At 43.8% G+C, this 22,929-nt stretch overlaps 1 protein-coding gene across 4 annotated transcripts in view; it reads left to right on the top strand.

The window, feature by feature from the left end:
• The window catches only part of LOC124650251 (protein OPAQUE1-like), a 56,725-nt gene extending 49,778 nt beyond the window's left edge, over positions 1-6,947 (top strand). Inside the window, exons 25-38 of one of the 4 annotated variants that reach the window (XM_047189796.1) lie at positions 1,827-1,917; positions 2,067-2,111; positions 2,193-2,276; positions 2,355-2,525; positions 2,602-2,751; positions 3,169-3,345; positions 3,472-3,609; positions 5,519-5,589; positions 5,672-5,771; positions 5,855-5,911; positions 5,992-6,048; positions 6,190-6,270; positions 6,351-6,433; positions 6,575-6,947. In XM_047189796.1, the coding sequence (XP_047045752.1) occupies positions 1,827-1,917; positions 2,067-2,111; positions 2,193-2,276; positions 2,355-2,525; positions 2,602-2,751; positions 3,169-3,345; positions 3,472-3,609; positions 5,519-5,589; positions 5,672-5,771; positions 5,855-5,911; positions 5,992-6,048; positions 6,190-6,270; positions 6,351-6,433; positions 6,575-6,728 (1,459 nt within the window). In that variant the 3' untranslated portion in view covers positions 6,729-6,947. Of the gene's footprint in view, positions 1-1,826; positions 1,918-2,066; positions 2,112-2,192; positions 2,277-2,354; positions 2,526-2,601; positions 2,752-3,168; positions 3,346-3,471; positions 3,610-5,518; positions 5,590-5,671; positions 5,772-5,854; positions 5,912-5,991; positions 6,115-6,189; positions 6,271-6,350; positions 6,434-6,574 lie in introns of those variants that run through there. The other 3 variants (XM_047189795.1, XR_006986936.1, XR_006986937.1) reach the window with 3 other exon arrangements.
• The last annotated feature ends 15,982 nt before the right edge of the window (positions 6,948-22,929 follow it).

The raw sequence follows: 22,929 nt of genomic DNA, 5'->3' as shown, positions 1-22,929 counted from the left end.
TCCACAAGACTCTATTAGAGAGGCATGCATGAAGCGAGGCCCCCAAGGAGAGCAGATTGAGGCGGAGGGACGGAGTCCATCACTTCGAACATGAGAGACATCATCGGGACCGCTTCAACAAGGGAGCGACACCCGCAAGTGATGCCATCGCCGGCACAAGCCACAGCCATGTGCAGCTTTCGCCGAGGTCCATACGTGGTCAAAATTTCGGACATCATCATGATGACGTAGAGCTTAGAGCAGAAATCATTGCCGCGCCCCCAACCAAAGCCGCACTATGGACTAGCCCCAACTAGACTCATCCGCAGGGCGAACGCAAACGGTGGCTGGCAATACCCGGCCAGACCCAGATCTAGACGTCACCGACGCTAGGTCGGCAGCAACCCGACGACTCCACCATCCCTAGGGCGACCTGCACTAGCACGACCAAACTGGTCAGTGGGAAAAACATACTACAGTCGTGGGAGCAGTTGTCGTACCGGGCACGCTGCCAACCCGGCGAGCATGCGCCGGCCCAGGAACCCATCCTAGATAGCCAACAAGAACATCGCCCCCAAGCGACGCCAAAACAAAGAACGGCCATCTCGCCATATCTGGGCCTGCCGGGCCTAGATCTGGCCCGAATGCAAACCCACGAGGCCAGCCATGGCGGTGGAGGTCCCACAGAGGGCGATGCCTGGGGTTCCCTATTCCCCGCTCGTTAGCGCGCCGGAGCGGTTCGTCGCCGGAAGCCAACCCCGAATGGCCGGCCCATTAGTTTGTTCGTCAACGAAACAGTACTTTAAACTCTTCTTTCGTTTTGGTACAACAAGTGAGCCATATTCCAGTGGTGCACCTCCTCCGCTCCCTGTCCGAGACTAGGGATCCCGGAAATTACACTTTTTTCAAACTTAAACAGAATTCGAAACCGAGCAAAATTCAAAACCAAACAAAAATTTGAACAAATTTCAAAACCAGGTAAAAATAAAATATGAGCAAATTTCAGAACCGACCAAATCCTCAAAATTTGCCCGAATTTAAAAATTGCTCCAATTCAAAAATTGTTCGAATTTAAAATTTGCTTGAATTTGAAATTTGCCCGAATTTGAAATTTGCTCGAATTAGAAAAATATTTTCAAAATTGAAACAGGAAAACCCGAAAAACCAAAAAAAAGGAAAACAAAAACCGAAAACCAGCAAACTTAAAGAAAACCGAAGAAAAACCGAAAAACCGAAAAACAGAGCAAGATGGGCCGCAGCCCGCTCGCTTTCCGACGCTGGCGGGCGTTAATCTGCCCCGCTAATGAGCGGGAAATAGGCTTTCCGGCGATGCCACCAGCGTGCACATGGCCACCCTCAGATCTTAGGATCCAGCCCGGCCCTGTTAGACCCAGATCTGGGCCCACAAGCGTAGATGTCGCCGCCACTAACCCTAGGTGACCTAGCCGCCGGCGGTCGGAGCCACACCGCGCGCAAGCCCATCTCCACGCCGCGGCCGCCGACCTCGCGGCCCTCCATGGCCGGAGCTGCGCTAGACCGGGCCCTCTGCAAGGACGCGACCCGCCCCGTCGGGCCCCAAGCGCGCGGTGGGTGGGGAAACTGCTGCGGCCAGCACCGCCCGGGCTTTACCCAGCGGCTCCCACCAGCGGCGGCAGCGGCGGGGGAATGGGAAAAGGGACGGGGCTAGAGTTGCACATGTTATTCTTGGTGACTTAAGTAAAAGTTACTCGCGTAGTTCCCTGCTTTCGCTTAATATCTATCCTCTATACGACAAGAAAGTTTTCTTATTAATTGTAATGCCATGTGCAACTCATGTTTGCTGAATAACTTTGGCCTTGTTGTTCTAGCTTGGAAGATAAGATTTCGAATTTGGAAGATGAGAACCATGTACTGAGGCAGAAGGCCTTAAGCCTATCTCCTAGGCACACTCGCACTGGGGTATGTGGAGGTTTTCCTTTGTCCTGATAGACAATACTATATCTTTTTTTGTCTTGGATAATAACTTACATGCTGTTAAACTGAATACATGTTACATATTTGGTCAAGAACTACTAAGCACTGATGTAGATTTTTTCTTTTACTGGTAGAGTCTTCCTTTTGGAGCTTCCCCTTCCTGCCCAAAGTCATTCTTTGTAATAGACAAACCCATCCCTGTTCATTTTCGTTGTTGGATCCTCTCAGATAGCCTTTTATGAAAATTTGTCTTCCTTCAGGAATCATCATCGATGAAACTTGCACCTCTCCCTCATAACCTAACAGAATTGAGAAGATCAAGGATGAGTACCGACAGGCACGAGGTTAAATGTACCCCCCCCCCCCATGTATGTCATTACGTAGTTAATGCATATTTTAAGCGTGAAAAGTGTCCCTTTCAGGAGTACCATGAATTGCTTCAGCACTGCATTAAAGGCGACATGGGGTTCAAGAAGGGCAAACCAGTTGCAGCCTGTATCATTTACAGATGCCTTCTCCATTGGGGAGTATTTGAGACTGAAAGAACAACAATTTTTGACTTCATAATTCAGACAATCAATACCATTTTGAAGGTTATAGTCATATTATACATTCTTGAGTATCTAAATATAACGCTTTCCTTACTGGACTTAGTATTCTGCTTTTCAGACAGAAAATGAGAATGACATTTTTCCGTACTGGTTAGCCAATGCTTCTGCTCTTCTATGCCAGTTGCAAAGAAACGTGAGGTCAAAAGGATTCATCTTGGCACCTTCTCGATCTTCTTCAGATCCCCGTTCATGTGAAAAGGCAAATGATGTCAGTTTCAATCTATTCATCTTAACTACTTTTCAGCTGCCACTTTTCCTTTGTTCACCCAAGATTATATTGATCTTAAAACAGACTTAAACCGTGACAATATTATTCCAGTATCAATACAAGTATACTACGGAAATATTATTTGGTAACCAATCGGTTACTGTAGTCTAACTGGTTTACCAGTAAAATTAGTTCTCACAATTCACAGGTATTTAGAGGTAACTCGAGAAATATATAAAAACACATGAGAATAGCAAGAAAATATATAAACGGTACTTTGTCCAACCAACCTAAAAACCAGCGGATTTTGGGATATCACTTCTTTCAGTATATCAAATGGCGAAGTTCGCAATTTTTATATATGAACAAAATTCTTCTATATGCCTTGAATTTGTTATAGCATGATTAAACTTTCAGGCAGTCAGATCTCCTTTGAAAGTGCTTGGGCAACGGGAGAACATGTCACACATTGATGCTCGATACCCAGCTATGCTATTTAAGCAACAACTAACTGCTTCCCTGGAGAAAATATTTGGGTTAATTCGTGACAATCTGAAGAAAGAGATATCACCTCTCTTAAGCCTTTGCATCCAGGTATGTTTTCTGATACCTCCAATATCTCTCTACTCGCATAGCGTTAACTTTGATTCTGACCATATATTTAGTCTGTTCATATTTAAAAGCAAACATTTAAACCTTACGTTATGTTGGTAAAAAAAGGCACCAAAACTTGCTCGTGGTGGCAGTGGAAGAAGGTCCAGTTCACCTGACGTGACCTTGCAGCAGCCAATAAGTGCGCATTGGGATAGGATTGTCAAATTTCTGGATTCACTGATGGACAGGCTACATAAAAACTTTGTGAGTTATTACATAAAATGTTACTTGTACTTAGTCTATTTCAAGTTATTAGCACTACACAATTATGGGATTTCTTTGTAGCTTAATAGTCATGTAAGTGTACCTGGGAGCTGGCATTTTATTAATTACTTCTCTGTATTGTTACGTCTAACAACTAGATGGAGGTGAACGATAGCTGATACATTCTTATATGCTCTTTTGGTGCGGAAATGCACTTTGGTTCATAAGTGTAGATGCACCCATTGCCTCAAAATTGTATTTCAAAATGTCTACAAATTCCAAAAAAAATATTCAGGTGTGTATCCTGTTTGCACACAAAGTTTCGCAAAAAACAGATTTTTTTGGTCTCCGTGAAAAAGACAATTTTCGGTTCACCAAAATAGGTTTTCACGAGACATTTTTTTTGTGTTTTTTACACACTCCGCAAAAAATGTCTTTGTTTTGCGAAACTTTGTGTGTGAACATAGAATGTCCGGATGTACATCCAGATATTTACTCAGAATTTGTAGACATTTTGAAATCATTCAAAATGCATTTTTCATAATAGGTGCATCTAGACCTATGAGCCAAAATACCATGTCCTGCCTTTTGGTGTAAGTCAACTCAATTTTGAATCTGGAACCCTTCAGCAAGCACATTCATAAGAACATGTAACCACCCCCTGACCATCAGGGGCGGAGCTAGGATTTGAATATCAGGGCGACGACGAACATGACCAGTGCCACAAAAACACACAAAAATAGTGATTTTTATATAAAATTGTTGCCAAAATATAAATTGATATGTTTTGTAGTTCAAAAGTAGCTATATTTTTTATGATGTATTTATTTTGATTCTTTGAAGCAATAAGAAACAATTGGAAAAACTAGACTATCCACTTAATTGCTCTGCTCTCGACTCGTGCAATTTTAGTTTACTATACAAACCATGGTAATCTATCTAACGAAAACTTAAGACCTAACTTGCCTGTACAAATGTAACTGTAACGGTTAATGTACAATTACCTGAGGTGCTCTGTCATGCTGTGAGATTTGAAATGTCTGGCTGATTAATACACTGGCCGTGGCTTCTAGTCAAGGGATGCACAGCAGCTGCCTCGTTCTGGTGATCGGCGCTTGACCAAACGTCTGAGGCCCTGAGCAACGACTGCTGGCTTGCTGTGCTTCATGACCAAGTCACATGACCGTAATTTTTTTTGATGAGTCAATGTTTCACTCTTCTTTCACATGACTTCTCCAAGACACCCTAAACAGAAATATGATGATCGATAGAGGATACAGAAATATGAAGATAGTACAGCAAGCATCATGAAATTGTACAAAGGACTACTAGACCATGACTGGGACGGGACTGAGTAAGAGCCACAAATTTAGAGAAATGATATTTGGATACCAAGTCCAGTGAACCCTTGACTTTATTTGTTATTTGTTTTCTAGCGAATGTACAATTGATGAAGTTTGCACTTACAGTCAGCACCACATCTAGTGGACTAGACGTGAATCTTACACATTCTCTGTTAGTCATCATTTGGTTCTACTACTGGCACCATACAAAGAATATTAGATGTTTATTTGTAGAGTGAACAAAAAGTGTACGATGGCACAATTCTATGATTTATTGATCCGTAACATGTCGTGGGATCTAATATAACAACTTCAAGTAGAGAGCCTTATTTTATTGTCTTACGAAGTGCAAAGACCCCATATTAAACAAATTTGAGAAAATCTTGACTGTACAGAACTTACAAAAGTTAGTCTAGAGGATGCTTTGATCTAATTTCTTTTTGAACTTATCTGATTTGGCTTCTGTCCGTTTTTCCTATGTATTAATCTAAGAAATCTTATTATATTTGCAAATCAATGTTTAAGCTCTCTTTCTGATCTTACAAATCAATGTTTCTTCTGTGCAGGTACCTTCGTTTTTCATCCGCAAGCTAGTAACTCAAGTTTTCTCGTTCATAAATGTACAGCTGTTTAATAGGTCAGATACCTGCATTCCAATGATATTTCAGAACGCCTGCAGTTGAACAAGTACTTGATTTAGTATGTTCTTAATGCCCCAGTTTGCTCCTTCGACGGGAGTGTTGCACATTTTCAAATGGAGAATATGTGAAATCTGGGCTTTGTGTACTGGAGAAATGGATCGTCGATACTACAGAAGAGGTTTGCAGCTGGTGCAGCACTCATTTAATCATTCAGTTAATCATGATGACCAATAGAACACCTAACCTTTTTCTACTTTATAGCATGCAGGTGCAGCTTGGGATGAGCTCAAATTCATCAGACAAGCGGTTGATTTTCTGGTAAAATTTTGTATCATGTCTACAAAACAAGATGGTGATTTTATTGTCAAGCTTCTCACGGGATTACATTAAAATTGCAGATTATTCCTCAGAAAAGCAAGAGGACTCTTGAGAAAATTAAGAAGAATATTTGCCCGGTATCGGACAGTAATATAATTTGCTCGAGTACTCTTGGGCAATATAATTTTACTCAGTGTAGTTCTGTATGATACAGTTTATCCTTTGACTAGAATTATATTTACCATTTTACACTCTTATTTGTTACTTCTTTTTTCCAGGCGTTAAGCGTAAGGCAGATATATCGTCTGTGTACTATGTACTGGGATGACAAATATGGTACACATAGTGTATCATCAGAGGCATGTTCTCATCTTGTCTTGTGCCAGCTATAAGCTGAAGTCATGTTTCCAGGTTTTGGCTAAACTGTAGATTGTTGCAGGTTGTTGCCCAAATGAGGGACATGGTGAGCAATGATGCACAAAATCCTGTGTCGAATTCATTTCTTTTAGATGACGACTTGAGGTTAGTTACTCAAAAGATTAGCAACAAGCTTCAACTTATTGATTTTTCATCCCTTCTTAAATTATGTAAATGATTCGAGCCCTTAGATTATTTTTGTACAATTTTGGTAGCACCTTCCTTTGTAACCTCCTCAAATTGCAGCATTCCTTTCACGACAGAAGATATAGCAGAGGAAGTACCAATCATCGGCATGTCAAACATTGAAATGCCCTCTTCGCTTCGCCATGTTCACTCCGCTCAGTTCTTAACACAAACCTTCATGAGTCACTGCACTCGCCTAGATGAAACTGCCTAGCTTAGTTAATCAGTATCGATGATCTTGGAGTACTCAAGTTAGTGCTAAGCAATAGAAACATAGTGTTTGTTCCTTTATGTTTGCCTGATTCATTAGGTCACATTCATTCATATGTTTTTTGTTTATTTTCCAATTTTAAATGTTCACATGTCATTGTGTCATCTTTACTATTTTCTAGTTAATGAGATATAGAGTTATTTAAGCCCTCTTAGTCTTGAATGCTGCTATCTATATTAATAATGCTGATAATTACTTCTAAAATATAACATGTTCATACTTCTAGGCATGCATTACATTACTATGAAATTTGATGGTAAAACTTGGTTATGTGGACTGCTTGTTTTGTTAAAACATCATATGCTTCTGAACAAAGGAAGTGTAAGATCATAATATGTCATATATATTTCGCAAAAAAATGGCATATATTAGCACCATTAAACAATGTTTTTAAAAAGCAGTCTTTGTGTTTGCTCCACAGGCTAAGTATTTCCAAGAACATCACTGCCTAGTTTAACCAGATACAGATTAGAGGCTTTATAGCTGTACAGAAAATGGAGCTTCACTTTCACTCATAAGCATTATACTAGTGCTAATAATAAACAAATACTGCTACGAGTGGAGATTTTTGGCTCCTGATTTCGCTGTTTTAAAATAATCGAAAATCCCATTTATGAGTTTCAAAATAATATGGAAAAAAAAATCTGAATGTAGCCAATGTTGTAAATGGAAAATATCATTTAAAATACTTTATGTTTTGAGCTACACAAAAATTTAAAAAGTATAATTATGATTATGCATACTTTAAACCTCCACGTCCAATATAAAGAATTTTGCTTTGCGATTTAAATGCTTGCAGGTTCAAAAACATTTGACAAAGGCTTAACCTTGTCAATGCTCATTATGATGGACTTGGGTTTCTAGGAAGGAGGACACTAGCGAATAAATAAACTGGTCAGCCGATGAAAAGTATGATCAAGTGCGAATCGTCGAAATTGCAATACAATAATTTCCGGGGAAAATAATTGTTGATGTAAACTTGCAAGTGTGGGGTACCCACAAACTATTTGCAAACATGGGCTATGCATCCACCATATCCAAGGTGTTAGCATTTATATTGATATGCAGCTACATATGTGTTTATTTTGAGCTTTAGTTCAAATTTGAACTATGGGTTCACTAGTTACAATTCAAAAAATATATGAGAAAATTCTTGGAGAGGTACCGTGTAATTAAGTGTGGTACAACAAAAACTGCTCAAACATGGGTTACGCTTCCACCTAGTATAAATAATGCTCCACACCGACAGTTTGTAAAAATTTGAAAAACAAAATAACAAATGGAGGTTAAAAAATTAGGAACTAGCTAAGACCACAAATGTGAACCAAATTTCGAAACAACCAAAAAAGGTTAAAAACATGAAATAAAAATTATGCATGGTTGGAGCCATCACATGGGAAATGTAGTTCCTATGAATTATTTTATGCAAAACCAAGCTATGTAGGTTTCAAGAGGAATTATTCACAAATTTTGGTCCTATGTGTATGAGACTGCTTGACTTTGTACCCATTTGACCATGGTTCATGCAAGATCCAAAGCAAACTTGAACCATTTTTTCGCAAATATGTGCATCTTCGATCTCGTGGACAGAAACTTTTCCAGCGTAATGCAAGGTTTATTTTTCAATATATATATATATATATATATATATATATATATATTATTTGCGAATTATTTTCAATATATATATATATATAGTAATATATATCATTGTAATGGTTACATGTTCTACTTTCTAATGATATAATTTTTGTTAGATGCAATTCATTTGTTATGTTGGTCAAGACCATTGTCAACATGTTGGCCTTATGATCCCAAACAGAGATATAGTACATAGCTTGGGCCGTCCAAATAACTATTACTACTACTCGTCCAATATCTCATGCTGCTCACGCTTTCCTCGAAACAGTTCAATGCAGCAGATGCACTGTCTAGGAAAATGGAAAAGACATTGCTTCTCGGTCGACATAGAACTAACCTAATTCTCTATCACCCAATATTATGTGCAATTTATGTGCCTTTGTGAAAAAGATAGTTCGGTCAGTTCGTTCTATTCGGTTGTTAGGACTAATGATTGAATTGACTGATGTAAATTTGGTCTGAAATTCGGTCTGAATAAATGTTCACCAATACCAAAAAATTCCATGTGGGGGGGCACACGTATAGTTTGATCTATTTGTTTGTTAGGACTAATGACCAAATTTAATGATCAAAATTCGGTCTGGATTTGTTTTCTAACCATTTTGTTGATTGGTCTTTTCGTGCTCAGTCTATTCAGGTTCTATCTCGGTCTTTTTAATTTCGGTTTTTGGTTATAGGTTTTTATGCCCACTCCTAGCTAGAACCACAAAGCAAATCTTACGGTGATTTGAACTAATAAAACTAGTAACTTAAATATAGAACGGCCCATGACCTAGAAGTTGTACTAGTAGCCAAACAAGTAATATTGAGCACATGTTATCTTTATTTTCTACATGCGATTTCCTCATTAGAGGTTCAAGAATTAAAGAGGAGAGAGATGTTGATTTTTATCTTCCCAATGCAATTGTCTCTCCACTTAATAATCTCCCTTGAAAACCCCGCACGTTCCACTGAGTCAGAAAACCGCCCCTAGTAAAAAAAACACCCCTTAGAGCATCTCCAAGAGCTTTTGTATATTTGGCTAGAATTGCTATAGTTTGAAAATATAGCAATTTGGTCTCAAAATGATGCTTCAACAGCCTTTGTATAAGTGGTCCCCTTACACAAAATTATAGCAAAGCTTTGGCATAGTTGCCCCCCAACTTGGTATATTTGCAAAGTCTCATGTCCACTTCGTATAACACACGGGACACTCAACTGCCACTGTGCGCAGAGGTTGCCGAGCGCGCGCCCGACCACCGCCACTGCCCTGCCGCCTCCCCAGGCGCCGGTCGCCCTGGAGCCGCCTCCCCTGCGAGCCTTGAAGCCCCGACGCTCCTATCCCGCTCAGCACCTCGCCCGTCCGCCACCAAATCGAGCCATGTGTGGCCTGCCACCACCGCAAAACGGCCGTCCGATTCGGCCCGGTGGAGCTCGTCGTCGGCAGGGGAGAAGGTCCGCGCGGCTCCCAGCTTCTCCCGACCGTACTTCGCCGCCTGACCTCCTCACGTGCGGAGCATGTGGCGACCTGCGCCGCCATAGCAACCTCGCCTTGCTCCGCCATAGGCCACACCCGCAAGCTAACGCTCAGTCCGACGAGCTCGCACGCGCCATAGGAGTCTTCTGCGCCGGCCGACGAGCTTGCACGGTCGAGTTAGGCGACAGGCACTCGTTAGTTCTCACCAGCCTGTGAGGCGTTCGACAAATTGTCAGTAAGGTAGATTTCTTGATTTTTTCCCCTTTGTTTGCAAGGTAGCAATTAGTGGTATATGGAGAATCCTCTTTGTTGGAGAAAGAGCGGGGCGGAAACAGTTTGTTACGGTCCAGTCTTCTCTAGTCCAGTTTACACCAAAATGCATTTTTCAAGTTTTATGGAAATCAACTTTTAGTAGTTCAGTTGTTCTCTAGTCTGTAGTTTGATGAAAGTGAAAGATACCTTCTTCGAGAAAAAAGGGAATTGCACAGGCTTGCTTGGTAATAGCACATTGCAAAAGATGGCCGCGCCTTTGCGCATTATGGCTTATGGAATCCTGGCTGATTTGGTGGGTGACAATATTGCAATGGCGGAGAGCACGGACATCTACTGTTTGAGGCGATTTGCTAAGGTAATTACAAAGTGCTTTGGCGAACTGTACTTGAGAGCACCCAATGCCGAAGACACTCGAAGGTTGTTGGCGATCAACGCCGCAAGAGGGTTTCCAGGGATGCTCGGCATGATGAGGACTTCGACCATCATTATAGTTTCCTTGGAAAGATGGTGCAACCGCATGGGAGAGAAGACCGCATCAAGCACTTTCTTCAAGTTCACCATGAGATTCGAGAATCGGCAACTCGTGAACGACTTAAAGAAGATCTCATCAAGGAGTGGTGGAACTGGAGTGGTAATCAAAATAATTGAGTTGGCATGCCTTGTATTTCAGTTTCCATAAACTTTGTGATTTGCTTCATTGGAATTGTGATTCATTGATAAACATTATGTTGTAATAATCATATACTACTTGTTTCCTCTTTTTCCATATTTTAATTTACCCTATTTAAATTTATTAATGAGTGATTCAGACTATACTTGCATACATGGAGGTTTGAGCCTAGACGTTCTAGTTTTGGATTTCTATTATACCAATGCTACCATAGCATATTTTGATTTGGATTGCTAAACCTTCTGATGTGGGCATAACCCTTCGGGTACTCGACATTGCCATACCCGGTGCAAACTATGAAGGTGGACCAGCACGAGGACTCGACAAGCTGGACCTGCACGCGCCTCAACTTGGACTACAAGGAAAGAAGACTCCAATATGAATCCTACTAGGACTCTTGTAAACCCTAGCTTGGCTGATATATAAAGTCAGGCAGGGGCACCCCTTAGGGACACGCACAATCAGAAACATAATCATAGAGGCGACACGCCTAGAAACCGCAACCCGCGGATTAGAACTAGACTAGATCCAACAACTCCGCCTATGGCGGCACCCTGTACATATATTCATATAGTGGATTGCTAGCAGGACGTAGCGATCCTCCACCGTGGGGACGTGAACCTGGGTACGTCGTGTACCGCCTCGCTCCCGGAACTTCCGTCGTCGCTTTTCTCTAAAACCCAAGCCCCTCAAGGTGGGCATTGCCGAGGAACCGCCTCGTCAATTGGCGCCGTCTGTGGGAAGTGCGAGGACTGGATTTTGTCATCCGGGCGAGATCCTTCATCATCTACAGCGTTCAAAATCGCATCCGCCAAATTCGTCAAGGAACAACTTCAACCGTCGACTTGGTTACAGATGAGTTGCCAATTTCGACGACCAATCTATGTACATCAATCTAAACAAGAGCAAGATGATGGCAGTACCACGTACAAGTTCATGGATACTGGAAAAGCATCGAGAAGTTGCTCAAAGCACGTGATGGATCTGGGTGAGGCAATCAATTACTGTGCAGCCAGATCAAGTCTCAAGAAGAAGCAAATATATTATATACATCCATAATTTACGGACAAGAAGGGTCGAAGGATTTGCTGCGTATTTTCTTTTCGACAGCCCTGCCGCGCACACGACACAACACAGTGAAATTGATAAACAGGAAAAGAAGCAGAAGGGTTCGTGAAGCAATCCCTGGCAAGCATACGCGTGAGGAGTTGGAAACCGTTAGCTATTTGCGGGCGCAACTAGTTGCGGAATATCCCCTCTCCTATTTACGTACCATCTTTGGCAAGGATACGTATGGCCGTGTCTGTTCCAAAAATTCTCACGCCAGGATCCAAGGAAAGAGCAACCAGCAAAGGAAAAAAGAAGTCCCGATAAAAAATAATACTTGATTGACTGCCAAGATTAGCTTGCTCGTATCATCAAGGAGGCGAAGAACACGTGCGACTTGCCAATGGACGCTGCCACCCCTACAACACTGGTCACCCGATACATCGATGTGGCAGATGTTTCAGACATTCGATACCAAAAATATCAGCTTCGACTACCCTGCTCGGTTGACCGTGCCCGCCATCGCGCACTCTTCTTACTAAGAGGTTCGCCTGCTGCGGACCCGACATTACGAACCCGATATATTCGGATGCTCACCTGCCGCAGATCGGCCATGTCAACCGTGTCCTCTTCATCGGCCATGTCGACCGCGTCTTCTTCATCGGACATGTCAACTGCGTCCTCTTCATCGATCTGCATGGACTATTTCTGGCTGCGGAATTATTTCGGATGCGCCCGCCGCATGAAGTATCTTGGATGGTGCAATTATTTCGGCTGCGCCAGCCGCGTGGATTATCTTGGATGGCGCAATTATCTCGACTGCGCTAGCCGCGTGGATTATCTTGGGTGGCGTAATTATTTCGGCTGCGCCTGCCGCATGGACTATCTCTGTCCGCGGAATTATTTCGGCTGCGCCTGCCGCATGGACTATCTCGGGTGGCGGAATTATTTCGACTGCATCCGCCGCATGGACTACCTGGGGTCAATGGCTTCATCATTTATGATTACTTGATGGACTTATCCTCTTCGGCCCTGGATATATCTTCTCCTGATGCACTCTCGGGAGCGCTGGAATTACTCGGGGGCTCCTGGTATATCTTCGAGCTATTGCGGTTACTCCCATCGGGAGCGCCGGTTCCCTGGAACCCAAGAAGACGTGAAGACTATTACTCCCATCGGGAGCGCCGGTTCGCTGGAACACGAGAAGACATGAAGACTATTACTCCCATCGGGAGCGCCGGTTCGCTGGAACCCGAGAAGACATGAAGACTATTACTCCCATCGGGAGCGCTGGTTCGCTGGAACCCGAGAAGACATGAAGACTATTACTCCCATCGGGAGCGCCGGTTCGCTGGAACCCAAGAAGATATGAAGACTATTACTCCCATCGGGAGCGCCGGTTCGCTGGAACCCGAGAAAACATGAAGACTATTACTCCCATCGGGAGCGCCGGTTCGCTGGAACCCGAGAAGACATGAAGACTATTACTCCCATCGGGAGCGCCGGTTCGCTGGAACCCGAGAAGATATGAAGACTCAAGTTTTGAAGAATTGCAGTAATTCAGGACACCCGAACTGCATCGTCAGGAACCTTGTTCGTATATTACAACAAACCTCGGGGCTAACGGTCCCTTGAAGATTCGACTGGGCTAACGGTCCCTTGAAGATTTGACTGTGCTCACAGTCCCTTGAAGATTCGACTGGGCTAACGGTCCCTTGAAGATTCGACTGTGCTCACGGTCCCTTGAAGATTCGGCTGGGCTAACGGTCCCTTGAAGATTTGACTGTGCTCACAGTCCCTTGAAGATTCGACTGTGCTCACAGTCCCTTGAAGATTCGACTGGGCTCACGGTCCCCTGAAGATTATTTCGGAGACCTTGCTCTTTTCCTTTGCTATAGATGCCTCAAAGAGTACCGCAAATAGCAAGGATCATGAAGCAACGAAGACCTCGCTCTTTTCCTTTGCTATAGATGCCTCAAAGAGTGCCGCAAATAGCAAGGATCATGAAGCAACGAAGACCTCGCTCTTTTCCTTTGCTATAGATGCCTCAAAGAGTGCCGCAGATAGCAAGGATCATGAGAAAGCCTCTGAAATTACGAGTGCTATGATGCAAAATCAACGAAGACCTTGCTCTTTTCCTTTGCTATAGATGCCTCAAAGAGTGTCGCAAATAGCAAGGATCATGAAGCAACGGGGACCTTGCTCTTTTTCTTTGCTATAGATGCCTCAAAGAGTGCCGCAGATAGCAAGGATCATGAAATACGTACGAAAACGACCCACGGTCAAAACATACATCGGTTGAAAGCAAAGTTGCACATACAACGGGTTTAGCAAGACCTGCAACACGAGCTGATCACTCAAACAATTTGCTGACCAACGAATACACATACGCTTAAACGGGCAATTAAGATTTGCTCCTTCAAAATTTGCCAACGGCATTGACACGGTAAAAGTGCATATACATGTACCTACCAAAAAAATTACAAACAATGGCATCAACGATGCTCAAGGTGCGTTTTTCCCCTTGAAATAAACAACAATGGTGTCAACGGCACCTGAAGAAAACTGTAAACATCGGGTTGCTCGACTTGAGTCTACTCACGGTTGCAAGCATCAGTGCCCAAACTCGGGGGCTACTTCCATCGGGAGCGCTGGATGCGCACCCGATAAAATTATCTGCTCCTCCGGGATATCACCCCAATCATCGGCTCCTCTGGGCCATCACCCCAATCATCGGCTCCTCTGGGCCATCATCTAAATCATCGGCTCCTTAGGGCCATCATCTAAATCATCGACTCCTTAGGGCCATCATCTAAATCATCGTCTCCTCAGGGCCATCATCTCAATCATCGGCTCCTCTGGGATATCATCTGAATCATCAACTCCTCTATCAGTGAAATCATCAGAGTTATCGGCATCATGTTCTCGGAACGCGAGGACATGTACGGTATTTGACTTAGCATTTTTTAACACCCTATACATAACTATTTCATATTTATCTACAGGCTCGGGGGCTACTCCCATCGGGAGCGCTAGTCGCACACCCGATAAAAAATATGGCAACCTCACCAACAAAGAAGAATAAAGTTGAAGACATCGGCATCAACAATCAAGATCTTCGAGTAGTACAACTTGAGTCTATGCGTGGCTGCAAGCACCCGCCCATAGACTCGGGGGCTACTCCTATCGGGAGCGCTTCGCGCACCCGACCAAAAGCAACTTCGACTCTACATCAAGCACAAGATTCAACGAGATGATCAAGTCATTCGGCGAAGACAACTTTAGTCCCTGCCCGAAGCTTCACTTCGGCCAGACACTCGGGGGCTACTGATGTGGGCATAACCCTTCGGGTACTCGACATTGCCATACCCGGTGCAAACTATGAAGGTGGACCAGCACGAGGACTCGACAAGCTGGACCTGCACGCGCCTCAACTTGGACTACAAGGAAAGAAGACTCCAATATGAATCCTACTAGGACTCTTGTAAACCCTAGCTTGGCTGATATATAAAGCCGAGCAGGGGCACCCCTTAGGGACACGCACAATCGAAACATAATCATAGAGGCGACACGCCTAGAAACCGCAACCCGCGGATTAGAACTAGACTAGATCCAACAACTCCGCCTATGGCGGCATCCTGTACATATATTCATATAGTGGATTGCTAGCAGGACGTAGCGATCCTCCACCGTGGGGACGTGAACCTGGGTACGTCGTGTACCGCCTCGCTCCCGGAACTTCCGTCGTCGCCTTTCTCTAAAACCCAAGCCCCTCAAGGTGGGCATTGCCGAGGAACCGCCTCGTCACCTTCTCTCTCCTCTTTGTATACATAATTTTTACAAATTCATTATATAAAGGCTATTTGGAGATGCTGTTACCCATTCGGTGAGTTTACTTCACTGGTATTGGGAGTAGAACATATGGGCACAAATCGAACAACTGAGAAAAGCTAGAACCGCCACACCCATCCTCGCAAAATCAGATTCGACAGTTCGTCCGCCTGGAGCAACAAGATGAAGTGTACGATATCTGATCGCTACAGCCAGACAATGGGATATGGGAGCCTCCACTTCGGACCGCTTGCGAACATCACCAGCCGCTCCGACCTCCTGAGTACCTCTCACCTCTCTCGCGGCATGGTTGGCATGCGTCGAGCAATTTCACAAGATCCGTCCCTGCCGTTCGACAAACCGGCCCTTCTTCACTCAAACCCCGAGGCATGGCCATGGGACCGCGACCCTAAGGTATGAAAGTTGTTTTTTTGCTTGATTTATGATTTTTTCCGCATTATAGAATGTTTGTGCATCTGTTTTAAAAGGATAAGTGTAGCTATTTGCATGCCACTTTCCCTTCTGTCAAAGTCGTTGTTTCTCTAGAGTTTTTTTACTTCCTCCGATCCGTATTACTTGATGCTACTAGTATAGATGCATTTAGACACATTTTAGTTGTAGATACACCCATTTTAGCACACGTAATATGGATCGGAGGGAGTTAATATATCTATAACAGAGTCCCTCAAAAAAATATCGATTGCAGATCATTGATGATTTGCTGATGCCACTCGATAATCCAATAGTACATGCAGTTGTACCTGTTGATGATGACGGACCCGAAACTTCTGATGATGCTGAAACTTCTAATGAAACTGGACCTAAACCCGAAACTTCTGATGATGCTGAAACTGTCGAGGATGATATATTTGAAAGAATGGGACATTGGCTGGGTGCCAATGGAGAATGGATTGCCTTTGCCCAACGCCCGGGTCGCTGGTATCTCCAAAACGTATACACAATGGTACAAGTCGAACTGCCACCCGTGCAGCGTGTCGGGATAGATCAATACGAGGCTGAATGGTACCCCTGCCCCCCTTTCACATACTACTACCAGCACACACATATTGAGTTACTCAAGATACATATAGCAAAGAAACCGAGCAAATTTTGCAAGGAATGGCACTACAACGCTATAGCGGTGTTTGATAAATTCATCGCTATCATAGAATGTCCCTACTAGAAGGACTGAACTATACTGCAGAATGACTATCTTGCTCCAGCAACATATGTTGATGCCTTTTCCATTGGTAACTCCGCGGAATGTATGACTCGCATCTACGCAGTTACAGAGCCACGAGGAGATGTGCTGGTTTGGGAACCAAGCAAGTGGAGTACGTCCATTATATAAGAAGTTAAATATTATGTGTTATACAGTATTATACATGCACTGTATCGAAACCGAGAGGTTTTGCTGCAACCACATTCATCTGGTTTCATCTCTCAATTGTTAGTTGTTTTTGTTTGTTGCGATCATTGTCTATGATATTTTTACTAATTGAAAAGAACACATAGGTTTACTGACAGGACCTCGTGTTATACATGCTCTAGTGATTGAAGAGCCAGCAAACGACCAAGCTAGTGGTGATGCCAATGAAGATCTTGCATCACGGAGCTGGTACCTAGCAGCACTCGGCTGGAATATCCTGTGGATTCATACCAGGGGTGCACGAACCAGCAGCGACGGTGATCCAATATCACACATATGGGAAGAGAGCTTATCTCTTATCCTACTCTTCGCTGCCACGTTTTCTTGAGGAATGCATGGCCGTGGGATGACTCTGTAGCACCTGAGTGGGTTAGACAGGACAATCTGCAAGGTAATTCAGTGGTTTGTTGGAATCAACTTTCCGTTCTTCCTAGAGCCCCCTGAAAATTCTGAACCTGCTGCTACCGATACGAACAAAGTTCACCCAGTCTTCAAACCAGACTGTGTGTTTGCTACACACATGCGCGGCCAGCATCGCCCACAGCCAGTTCCAGATTGGTGCCGCATGCACATCAACGGGAGGGCTGCTGCTATAGGCTCATCGCTGAACTACCAGGCGCAAGAACAGAGAGAGCAAATGTTCGAGGCACCGATGTGGTTCATTGCAACCAACCCAATTTGGTGAAGTGCTAGTCCTTCTTAGTTAGAATGTACTTACTCTGTTTAGAAATGTAAGATGGTGGAGCATTTTGTTTGGTTCATCCACTTCAGTTTGTATATAGTCTATTTTTTGTGTAGATTGACTCACTTTGATTTGTATCTAGTCTACTTTAAAAGTACCTAAAATATCTTATATTGATGCACGGGGGGAGTAGTAGAGCCGATGAATCTGGCGTGCACCCAGAACCTTCCAGTGTCCTCTAGTTAATTTCCTGCTTTAAGATTCGTGTACTGCATCCTAGATTTAGTAAAATGTAACATTTTTATTATTTGACAATTATGCTCGTTTTTTAGAAGGATCCATGCTGGATTGGATCAGGTCTCTTTATTTGGAGGAGAGTTCACATCCTTGACACACACTCTTTGTTCATCGGGCTCAAATATCCGATAAACGTGAAGATACATGATGGTCAGGCTCCTGATGGCACGCTGAATCCATTCCTGAGGACAAACTATGTGTATGGATCGTAAAAGGGTTAATTGATTCTATGTCACTCCCGAATTCACAAGTTGTGTTTATGCCATTACAAAAATTGAAGTTGTGTCTATGACACTCTCAATTCTCAATACCCCTTTCTATACCATTTTCAGCAATACAACATCATATATTGCCTATGTATCCAATATTTGTACCATATACTGCAGTTTGTACATACTCTCAAATAATCTAGACCGTACTTTGCACCTCTGTTTAATGGATCATTTGTGCCCAGAAATGTTTCATATTAGAATAGTAGACTCATATTAGTGTTCTTGACATTCTGTAAAATTTTCAGATTTTCTAAGAAGTTTGAATTTTTGGACAAAATTTTACCAATTTCTAGACAGAACAGAAAATATCAGTTTTTTGATGCAAATCTGCACATAAATGGCTCAAATTAAAATAGTATACTCATTTCAGTGTTTTTGATTTTCTGTCATTTGTTTTAGATTTTTCTGAGAAGTTCTAATTTTTAATAGAATTTGAAATTTTTTAATTTTTTTGCGCCCGAAACACCCAAAATACGGTCCTAATCTGAACACAGGATTATTTTGGTCAATATGAAAGTATCAACTAAAATACGACTATTTACTGAACCGTTTTCATGTTGTATTGTTGAAAATGGCATAGAAGGGGGTATTGAGAATAGAGAGTGGCATGAACACAACTTCAGTTTTTGTAATGGCATAAACGCAACTTGTGAATTGAGCAGTGGCATAGAACCAATTAACCCATCGTAAGATGGGTTTAGTGAGATAGCACATCCACTCATTAGCCGCTGGAAGCTTCGGCCAAGGAAAGAAGAGCGCTTCGAAGTCACCAGCCTTCGGCGGATGGATGGGGGAAATCCCAACAAACGGCGATGTGGTTCAACCCTAGTTTATACAATATCTTCATATTTCCGATAAAGCATGTAGAATCATGTACTACCAACAGTATTCATAAAGCATTTTTTCGAGAAAGGGAATATATTTATATCAGGAGATAACAATTACACCCACCCTCTGCAACCACGCAATACCATAATGGCAGTATGGATGCACACAGCTAAACAAGAGAAAGAGAAAATTAAGAAATAAAAGCCCCGCTACAGTATTTCAGCACCTAGCAATAGCTACTACCACCACCAGACAACACACCTGAGACTCTCCAAAAAGCGAGGCCTCCATGAAGGGAACATTGCACCAGCGCCGTCATCGCCGCCTGATCAAATATCTTAGGTTTTCACCCTAAAGATAGTCACCACTCTCAAAACAATGGCTTCAACATGGTCAACCAATTAAGGTCAGATCTTGGATTTTCACCCTGAAAGGTAGGACTGTGAACTTCACCTGTGTTGCCGACCCCACTTTCATACCAATGTTGGAACACCAAGCAAGTCCCTCAACAGCGTAGAGAATTGAACCTCCATTAGTATTCATAAAGCATGTATCACTCTACATTCCTTTTTTAGACAATTATTGATACCAATCTCTTGTGGTTGTCGCTAATTAGATCACCATGTCGAGGTCTTTGTTTACTTTTATCAATTTTTGGTGCCTGGGTATCCCATTTGTCTTTCGACATCTTGTTGGTGCAGATGCTAAGTGCAATTGGCATGTTCGTGATTTTAATATATATTCCATTTCTTCTGCAGAATTTATTATTAAATCTTGTGTATATGTACGTATCTTCTGACTACTTGGCTATTGATGCAGGCCACCAAAGTTGTCCTAAATGGACCATATTGTTGAGGGCTCGGCTCTACGTAGCATGCCTAGTAGGCCGGGGTGCACGGGTAGCCCAGGTGATAGTTGTTTTGTTAAAAAAGAGTTAGTGTTCGCCTTCGAACAATAGACGCAATGTAGGATTCTATAGACTTCCACTAACTTGTAGGTCCAGACCTCACATGTCAGTGAGACGATGCTGGTAGTTGCCGGTGCACCTATCGGTGTTTGGAGTGCGTGTATGTGCCCACGGTTCTTCCGAGACAAGCGGAACTTATTCCCTTACCACCAACCATACTCCCCTCTCACTCTCATTATCTTCTCTCGCCATCTCGCATCCCTCCATTGACGATCACTTCTACCGAAGCGGCGGTTGGCGGCAGAAATCATCCTACAGCGGCGGATCAGCCCCCATCTCCTCCGCAGCAGTAATGCGTTGTGTATATAACTATGTAATCCCTGAAACCCCGAATCTAGATGATGTGATGTTTTCGGGCGAGTCTATATTGATATGTCTGTAACTCTTCGGTTGTCGGCGGTACAGTCATTGGCTCTGTGCCATCAATGGCCCTTGCGACTCTATCCCACACAGTTTGCGGAAATTGTACCATCTCTCGTGTTTCAGGTTCAATATATTTGGTTCCCAAACCTCGCGCAAGATCCGCGGGGTCGACATACGGATTTCCCGCGTCATCGAATTTTTCTGATGTCTCCTCTTGCGGGGGACTTGTATCTCCTATTGCATAGACTTGATGATACTTTGAACTTTGATCTTTGTCGGGATTGGTGACACCGTCATATAGATCGGTGAAGACCTCTCCAACAATAGTGGATCTGTCGATGAAGTTGAAGCTATCAATGCTATCCGAATCGCTGCTTATATTTGAGTCCGCAGGCGACCCGACAGATATGTTGCTGAAGATTTTGACGAGTTCTCCGCTTGAGGCGAAATTGGTGGAGATTGCCGACGAAACCTCCTCATCGCCAGACTCGAACGATGAAACCGATCCCGATGAATCGGAACCAGCTGCGCCCGATCTCGCCGAATCCGATCTTGCGAGACGATGAGATCCTTCCTTCCCGACACGGAAGTGGAACTTTCCGAACGCCATGTCCATGGGCTCCTCCAGATACGCATATGCATCCATACGGGAGGGTGGGTGAGGAACAAAATCGACTAGAGTGGTTTTGATCTGTTTACCTCGATCCATCGCGTTGCTTGCTACCGAAGATGTTGAAGATGTCGAACGTGCCATCGAGATCAGAACCTTGCCGCCTCTAATTCCCACAGACGGCGCCAATTGATAAGGGATTAACTTATCAATGCCTACGAGTTGTAGACTAGGGTTTAGTTGGAAGTAGAGGGCAAGTAGATCTCGAAGGTTTCAGCCGGAAAAGTACTCGACTGCTATGAAAACTGGGGTTGCGTGAAAACAATGAGTTGATCCTTTCTTTGTCCCTCGACTCCCCCTTATATAGGAGGCGGAGCCGAGGGTTTCGTGATGTACAAGTTACAGAGTCCGGGAGGGTTTCTGAACCGTCCCGCAATAATTACAAGTTGATATTCGTAATACAATTATATCTTTCCAAACTATGTAAAACTTCGAGTCGTGGGCCTCCAGTAAACCCCGGGTACCTTCTTCGGCAAGTCCATTGGGGATGCCTATGTCACTAAGTATGATCTGGATATATCTAAATTTTAACAAATCGTAAACAAGTTTTGTGAGACATAGGGAATACTACGGTAGTACTACAACGGCAAAGCTCTCCGTTGATGTTTAATCAGAAATTATTGCATGTGACTTAAAACACAAAATATCACCAGTTAGATCTCTTAAAATATTATCATACCAGTATAGTAGTTTATATTTGAACTTAATAAGAGGCTCACTACATCCATGCCAACCTTGGCATCATATGCTTCAAATATTCCGAACAAACTAGCCCCTCAATTCTCATGCACTCCATAACAATGCGCCAATGCCTCTTGTGTCTTGCCTCCCCCAAAACTCATGCCTCCATTAGGCCTCGTTCGTTTCGTCCCAACTCGGAGGGGTTCGGGTCGAAATTCCCGTGGTTTAGCCGGGATCAGACCTGCGGGTGTTTAATCCCGGCGCTCTCTTATGACGTGTTCGGTTAAACCCTCCCGGAATTCGACCCCGCCCAGTTTCCCCCCAATCCCCTCCATTTCGCAGGGAAGAAAATACACGACTCACATCCCGTGGATCAGATCCCCGAATCGGTACGAGACAACAGTGTCCCGTCTCACCTCACTCGCCCCGACATATCCATCTCCCGCGATCTCGAGGGGCCGGCGGCGCGGCGGCAGGGGCGGATGGACAGCGGCGGCGCAACCAGCCGAGCAGATCAAGAACACGTGATTCTCCCTCCCTCCTCCCTCTCCAACCGGCGGCAGAGAGACCAGCCGAGCGGCGCGGGGTAGACCCGGAGACCCCACCTCCGTCCGAGCTCGGCGTCGCCCGTGAGACGTCATCTCTCGCGCCCTCTCCATCTCCGGATGCTTCGCACTGGTATGGCCCTACTCTTCTTCCTCCTCCCTCTTGACTGTCGACGATTTCTAGGGTTCTTGGCAATGCCCGACGATCTTTGTTGATGCGTTGGCAGTAGCAGCTTTGTGGGCTCGAATGGTTGGGCAGTAGCGGCATACTAAGTGACAGCATGATTAGTAACCGTATTGGAAGCTTGTTGTGTGCTACATATTCTTGGTTAACTGAAGAGTTCAGCATAGTACACGTACTGTATCCTGCTCCTTTGTAGACTGATCGATGCCGATTGTTCTCACATGATTACAAGTACTAGCAGTAGCTTAGGCCGCTCCCTTTGAGAACAGTTTCTAAAACAGTTTCTAAAGTATGATTGGAACCTGGGT

Source organism: Lolium rigidum, chromosome 4 (assembly GCF_022539505.1).
Source record: "Lolium rigidum isolate FL_2022 chromosome 4, APGP_CSIRO_Lrig_0.1, whole genome shotgun sequence".
Classification (NCBI taxonomy): domain Eukaryota; kingdom Viridiplantae; phylum Streptophyta; class Magnoliopsida; order Poales; family Poaceae; genus Lolium; species Lolium rigidum.
The sequence above is the reverse complement of the archived record's forward strand: the minus strand, read 5'-3'. Positions and strand labels throughout refer to the sequence as shown.